Below are 7,631 nucleotides of genomic sequence, written 5' to 3'. Positions count from 1 at the left end.
AGGACTATAGGAATTAGCAAGTTCCAGCTCAAGAAATAGTGAGCTGGTCATGGTTTCAAATGTTGAAATATACAGTGGACTTCCAAAAAGGGGATTGATTTAGTGCAGCTTTAAAAACAACAATAACAACAACAACAACAAACACCTCTTCTAGAGGCATTTGCCTACAAAGGTTCTCACCCTGAGCAAGATACAAATTGTGCAAATGGTGCCACCCAACCCCAAAGTCAGATCTTGAATAATGCATCTAAGAATTATCTAACTTATCAAGTGCACCCTTTTTGCGTAGATTTGAAGTGTATAACTGAGCCAATGATTAGCAAAGATGCAGCCTTCCCATTTGGGAAGTTGCCTTTTACCACCTAGAAAATTCCCTGGTTTTGTTTCTTAAAGAAATTCTGCCCCACCAGTGATTGACCTTATTGCCCAAAGGGTGGACAGCAGGAGAAAGTAGACTACATGGCTATGCACTGTCCTGCATAACATTGGATTCTGTGATGTTGAATACTGCATAGGTCAGAAGTCCAAAAAGCATCCAAATCATCCATTAGTCCCTCACCCCTCATCATGTGAAGCTTCTATATTCATCATTTAGTGCTACATGGGCCTTGGCCATCTCTCTTGAGACAAGGTGAGTGGACTCGGGTAAAGTCCCTTGATCCTGGGCAGACTTTTCTGCACTTGTGGTAGCACACACATACTATATGTGGAACTTGAGCCTATCCAATAGCTTCTCTGCAGAAGGCTGCAACTTGACCCCTAATGTGCTGAAGTGGAGAGACTTGGAAGCTAAAAACTGCTAATAAATGTTGGCAAGTAAAAAGTGCAAAGGAAAGAGAGCTGGTTTGCTCTGGTGCCTACAAAAATGATTTTCAAATATTGGCATGATATTTCACTTTCAAATCTAGTTGAAACTGAAATATGACAAAATCATCAAGTCAGACCTACTATGTATACATATATAAACTAACAACTGTGTAGATCCTATCTTCTCACTATCACTATATAAAAGTTTATACCAGAGATACACACATATACACACCTCATACACACACATCTCAAACCAAATATATACATTCATACATGCAATAGAATTGCTAAAAGTAGGGTCAAATATAACTAGAAGATTCTACATGACCCTATAACTTGGTTAAAGGTATTGAATGATCAGATATCCATGCAATAAGAGTATGTATTTACTTTTAAATAATGCTTCCAGTATTCTTATTAAAACTCTAAAATGTTTAATTCAGTATGCCATCAGATTCTGGTACATTTGTAATCTACGTTGGATGTATCATCCATACTTTGTAATATAGAATGTGTGACTGAGAACACAATGGCAATGGAATCCCTTGGGACTGCTTGCATGTATGCCTTTCCCCTGGGATTTGTCCTCCATTACCTACAAAATACAGTGCAAAGGGCAAGGGACTTAGAGTTCGAGGACTTCTGTGTGTGTCTTGACTTGGTCATTTACTATCAGTGTGACCTTGGCAAGTCACTTTAATGTGACTGAGTGCCAGCTGCTTTCTTTGCAAAAGAGGATGTTTAGGAAGACCTACCTCACAGAGTTGTTATCCACTTAAATGATGTAAACACTCTGTAACTTTTAAAGGGCTGCACAAAGTTTAGTTACTAAAGCATACTCTCAGTATATTATTAGTATTAATCTTCATATTCCTAGTAAGGAAGTTTCCTAGTAAGGAAGTAAGTTCCCCTATCACATCAACGTGCAGCCCGAAGCTTGGCAACAATCAAGGCTGCCAGTTGCTGAGCATCTGCTGTGTGGGGATTCTTCTCCATCACTGAAAGAACGATGTTAGAAGGGAAAATATTGCAGAGGTTCTTGTAGGTCTGATATTGGTGCTCTGGGATCATATGCTCCCTGGAATCATTACACATTCCAACCCAAGGATTCCTCCAGAGCTGCTCCATCTTTTCAGGCACGCTCCTTACCATGACTGGCTCATAACATGGCTGCATGAGGCTATTACTTAAGGGATAGGAGTGGTAACCATAGGATTCGGTTGCACAGGGAAGTGGATCCCAGCTGGCATGCTGTTCCCGGCACAGAGGAGGTCGTCTTTGCCGCATGGGGTTGCTCTCATAGAGGCGGGAGTCAGAAATACTGTCCATTCGAGTCATCACTAGAGCCCGGCCTGGTTGGGAGGTTGCCCCAGGATGAATGTTGGGGGGAATAGGATAGTCTCCAGGGCAGCCAGAGTGTGCTCCAGTTGCTGGGTGCTGGGCATGCAAAGCTAAGTGGGAGACTGACTGCTTGTGGGGGGCTTGTTTGGTGGAATCCTCTGGGCCATAGCTCTGTACTCTCGTTAAGGCTTCATGGTAACCATGAGAAAAAGGCTGAAGACGGTTCTGAGATGCAGAGCGGTGCAGCTTCAAACTGCCTTCCGGGTGGGTATCAGCTACAGCCAAGTACAAGTTGTTATAAGAGGAATAGTTGTCATTCCTAGTATGGCTCATACGACTGTCAGGACAGAGGTTAGGATTCCGGACATACACGCCCTGGTCTGCGTCAGCCACGTAGTACTCTCGGTTGTGCATGCTGTTGATGTTCAGTTTGGAGAAGTCGCCTAGCATTGAATAGTAGCCATGGTCCCCCATGGACTCAAACTTTGGGTATTGCTCAGTGTAGCTAATAGGAGTCCCATGGCTGTTGGTAACCAGGATAGGGGGGTACTGCATGCTGGCCATGTGCTCCAGTGAGGCCTTCTGGTGAGGAAAATGAGAGGATCCTGGCACTGGGCTGCTAGCTGAACGGGTGTTGAGTGCACCCACTGCATGGCTTTTGGGGAGTGGGATTGTAGGAACACTAAGGGCAGTCACAAGTGAGGGGACAGAGCTGGCCTCAGGCTTACGGGCAATGGACAGCCATTCTTCAGGCTCCACAGCCACAGACCGGATGCTGGGATCTGATTGGCGCTTGGGGGCCACACGTTTGACCTCTGAGGTCATTTCACCTTTGGCATTAGACATCCCCATGCCACACTTGGCCAGGGTGCCCTCACTCATAGTTTTCACTGTGGACAATTTGGCACTGATGCGAAGCTCATCAGCCACTGAACGCTGGGGTTGGTTAGCCCGCTCCGGATGGTAATATTTGCACTTGTGGCCATAGGTGCATTTTTTGCCTGAAAAAATATAATGCCTTGAGGTTAAGACTCTTTCCACACTATCAGAAACGGTTGTGACAATCTGGTCATTCAGGCTAGGCTTAACGAGTCATAAAGATGAACAACAGACAACACCAAGGAGGCATCACACACTGGAAGAACTGGAAAGCTGAGGAGGAAACTTTCATACAGAAGCTAATAGCTGAGTAGCTTTAATGTTGCAGTATCATACAACTTTGCCCAGGCATCATCTGCATGTGGAGGAAACATAGTGTAATAGAAGGCACATGATATGGTACGCACAGCACAGGTTTAAGGGCCGGTCAAACCTGAGTTGCAATTTCAGCCATTTCCTATACTGGTCATGTGACCATGATGACATGTGTGTGTGTGTGTGTGTGTGTGTGTGTGTGTGTGTGCCACTAATGGGGCTTCATTGTTCAGGTCCTCACACTGTGGCTTGGCTGTTTTGCTTAAGGCTGTTGCTCTTCCACTTGAGCCACACTTCCACTTCTAGCTTTTTGCTGGATGTGAGAGTCTCTTAGAATTTTTTTTTGGGGGGGTCTGGTCATGGGGCCTGAACTCTGGGCCTGGGCGCTGTCCCTCAGCTCTTCAGCTCAAGGCTAGTGCTCTACCACTTGAGCCACAGCACCAGTTCCGGCTTTTTTCTTTTTGCTTATGTGGTGCTAAGGAATCGAACCCAGGGCCTCATGCATGCAAGACAAGCACTCTACCACTGAGCCACCTTCCAAGCCCTGTAAGAGTCTTTTGGATTTGTCTGTGTGAGCTGGATTTGAACCTGATCCTCAGATCTCAGCTAGCTGGATTTGAACCTGATCCTCAGATCTCAGCTGCCTGAGTAGTTAGGATTATAGGCATGAGTCATTGCCACTGGGCTTAAATGACTTTATTTTCTGAGCCTCATTTTCCTCTTCTGTCAAGAGGGTTCATACTCATATCTATATCATAGTATCATTGAAAAGAAGGTAATGAACATAAAAACCCTCTGTGATTTAAATGGTCATTGAGGACAAAATTTAAAATCTCCCTTCCCCTTACATATGATTATCCACAAAAGAGAAAATATCCAAATTAGCCTTAGATCAAGCCTGAGACCAGTGCCCCCTTACAAATGAAGCTTGGAAATTGGCATGGTGGCTCACACCTGTAACCCTAGCTACTTAGGAAGCTGAGATCTGATGATCATGGTTTGAAGCTAACCCACGTAGGAAAGAAAGTCCATGAAACTCTTATCTCCAATTAACCACCCAAAAAGCCAGAAGTGGAACTGTGGCTCAATTGGTAGAGCACTGCTCTGAGCAAATAAGTTCAGAGACAGTGGTCAGGCCCTGAGTTCAAGCCCCAGGAACACCACACAAAAAAATAAAGTTTGGAGGCAACTACAAAGTTTGACTGAGATGGTAAGGGTGATGTGTGCAGATGGCTAATCAGGAGATGGATATCTGAGGATCATTGCTCAAAACCAACCTAAGCAGGAATGCCTATGAGCCTCTTACGGCCAGTCAGCCACCAAAACAACTAGTTTTGACTCAAGTGGTACAGAGCTAGCCTTGAGCACAATACATTCAGAAACAGCACTGAGGCCCCAAGTTCAAACTCAGAAAAAAAAAAAAGGAAAGGATATTTTCTCCTTGGCAATTACCTGCCTGAGAGGCATGTTGTTCTTGGCTCCAAACCCAGTCTGGCATTGTCCCCCTGCTTCAATGAGCATTACTTGGCTCCCAGGCTATGTGTCAGGACTTAGCTTCTAGATAAGTATTAACTAATACTCCTTTCAATGCTGTTTTTTTTGTTGTTGTTTTGTTTTCTGTCGGTTGTGGGGTCTGAACTCTGGGCCTGAGCACTGTCCTTCAGCTCTTCAGCTCAAGGCTAGCTCTCTACCACTTGAGCCACAGTGCCACTTCTGGCTTTTTGTGCTTATGTGGTGCTGAGGAATTGAACCCATGGCCTCATGCATGCAAGGCAAGCGCTCTACCACTGAGCCACCTTCCCAGCCCTCAATGCTGCTTATTTTTTGGGAGGGAGTGGGAGTTTTGAACTCAGCCTGGGCACTGTTTGTCAGCTTTTTCACTGAAGGCTAGCTAGTCTCATGCACTTTCTAAGATTTCACGGTTTTTTTGGGGGGGGGCGTCCAGTCATGGGGCCTGAACTCTGGGCCTGGGCACTGTCCCTCAGCTCTTCAGCTCAAGGCTAGCACTCTACCACTTGAGCCACAGCACCACTTCCGGCTTTTTTCTTTTTGCTTATGTGGTGCTGAGGAACCAAACCTAGGGCCTCAGACATGCAAGGCAAGCGCTCTACCACTGAGGCACCTTCCCAGCCCTAAGATTTCACTTTAAATACATAACTGAGTGGACATAAAGATATATATTAGTTCCTAGAATAAGATCAAGCCAAAATTTCCCATTTGAAAGGAAGTTCTGCAATGGAAACATATCCACAGAGTCCTTTGGTATCCCTTACTACTGACCTCAGTTTAGCACCTAAGTACTTACCATAAGGACACGGTTGCTTCTTGTGCTCAGGAACAACAGGTCTCTTTCTTAGAAAATTTTCAAGGCTGGGGCCATGGCGTCCTAAAGGATCGTCTGGAGGCATAAATCTGAAAGCAAGAAAATAAGAGGTAAATGTCTTCACTTCTATCCTCATGACTCCTCATGAGGGGTTCACATCTTCATGAATTCTTGCCTGCAGCATTGTCATGACCTTCCTGACACACAGCTACCTTCTGCTAATAAAACATGTCTTCCCTTGTCTCCATGTGATCACGTTTGCCCTGCACATCATCCTTCCATGGACTCTATGCTCTAGTCATATTAGCATGTCTGCTACATTCCCACTGCATGCCACCCATCTTCACACCTTCATCATTTTCTTTATAATATCCCCTTCAACTGTCCTACCCAGCAGCTCTTTTTAATCTGTAAAATTCATTTCAAACATCATCTATTGGGAGGCCTTTTCTTGTTAATCACATAGACAAAGCAAATGCTTGTTTTTTGTTGCCAGTCCTGGGGCTTGAACTTAGGACCTGAGTACTGTCCCTGAGTTTCTTTTTGCTCAAGGCTAGCACTCTACCACTTGAGCCACAGCGTGACTTCGGGCCTTTTATGTTTATGTGTTGTTAAGGAATCAAACCTAGGGCTTTGTGCATACTAGGCAGGCACTCTACAACCAAGTCACATTCCCAGCCCCAAAGCAAATGTTTTTTTAAGTTAAGTATTGCCAGGGGCCTGTGGCTCACATCTGTAATCCTAGCTACTCAGGAGGCTGAGATCTGAGGACAGAGGTTCAAATCCAGCCCAGGCAGGAAACTTCATGAGAATTTTATCTCCAATTAGCCACCAAAACTGAAAGTGGAGCTGTGACTCAAGTGGTAGAGCACTAGCCTTGAACAAGAAAGCCTGGGGCGAAGGCTCTGTCCATGAGTTTAAGCCCTAGAACTGGCAAGGGAAAAAGTTAAGTGTAGAGCTTTATCAGAATATATTATGCTATTCTTTCCCCCCCTCCTTTTTTCCTCTTTCAAAATATCATTTTATTGTTAGTAATGTATTGTATAGTCTCCTCCCCTTATTCTCTCTTCCCACTCTCCCTCCTTCCATCCTTTTCTCTTCCTCCACACTCTCCTGCTCTCTCTCACTATCTTACTGACTCTCTCACTCTTTCCCTCTCTCTAGATGTCTCCTCCACACACTCCCCACTTTTCTCTCCTTTGAGCCCTTTGTGAATGGACCCTGTTTCCTATTCAGTTTTTTATCTTCATAGTGACCAGCCTAACACAATTAGTGTTCACTAATTTTTATTGAAATCTAGTCCTAGTAACTTGGATATAAGGCAATTTCTTTTCTTTTCTTTTTTTTTGGGGGGTCCGGTCATGGAGCCTGAACTCTGGGCCTGGGCGCTGTCCCTGAGCTCCTCAGCTCAAGGCTAGAGCTCTACCACTTAAGCCACAGTGCCACTTCGGCTTTTTTCTTTTTTGCTATGTGGTACTGAGGAATCAAACCCAGGGCCTCATGCATGCAAGGCAAGCGCTCTACCACTGAGCCACCTTCCCAGCCCCGATATAAGGCAATTTCAAGCCCAGTGGAAAGCAACACACTTGTCATTTACGAAGGAATACATCAGCAACCGCTCCTCTATAAACTTCTTCCATTCTGGCTTTTCAACTTGAAGGTCTCGGTAGTTATCATTTGACACAATGATGCCATCAGAATCAAAAGCCAATTTCACTATAAACCGGTCATCATAACAGACAACTCTTCTGCCCTGAACTCTCCGGGATGGTGTGAAGACAAGAATCTTCTCTTTCTCCAATTTACGTAGTATATCTTGATCTGTCAAAATACATTATATGTTAAAGTAGAAATCATCTTTGGAGGGGCTGGGAATGTGGCTTAGTGGTAGAGTGCTTGCCTAGCATGCATGAAGCCCTGGGTTCAATTCCTCAGTACCACATAAACAGAAAAAGCCAGAAGT

At 44.7% G+C, this 7,631-nt stretch overlaps 1 protein-coding gene across 1 annotated transcript in view; it reads right to left on the bottom strand.

Annotated features, from left to right (window-relative positions):
• Positions 1 to 1,433: 1,433 nt before the first annotated feature.
• Positions 1,434 to 7,631, bottom strand: part of Zc3h12b (zinc finger CCCH-type containing 12B) — an 18,402-nt gene continuing 12,204 nt past the window's right edge. The window contains exons 3-5 of the mRNA XM_013034300.1: positions 7,255 to 7,489; positions 5,651 to 5,757; positions 1,434 to 3,152 (exon numbers count right to left, since the gene is read on the bottom strand). Of these exons, the coding sequence (XP_012889754.1) occupies positions 1,729 to 3,152; positions 5,651 to 5,757; positions 7,255 to 7,489 (1,766 nt within the window). The 3' untranslated portion in view covers positions 1,434 to 1,728. The remainder of the gene's footprint in view (positions 3,153 to 5,650; positions 5,758 to 7,254; positions 7,490 to 7,631) is intronic.

Source organism: Dipodomys ordii, unplaced genomic scaffold (genome assembly GCF_000151885.1).
Source record: "Dipodomys ordii isolate 6190 unplaced genomic scaffold, Dord_2.0 Scaffold187, whole genome shotgun sequence".
NCBI classification, from domain to species: Eukaryota; Metazoa; Chordata; class Mammalia; order Rodentia; family Heteromyidae; genus Dipodomys; species Dipodomys ordii.
Note: the sequence above shows the minus strand (reverse complement) of the source record. Positions and strands in the feature narration are given on the sequence as shown.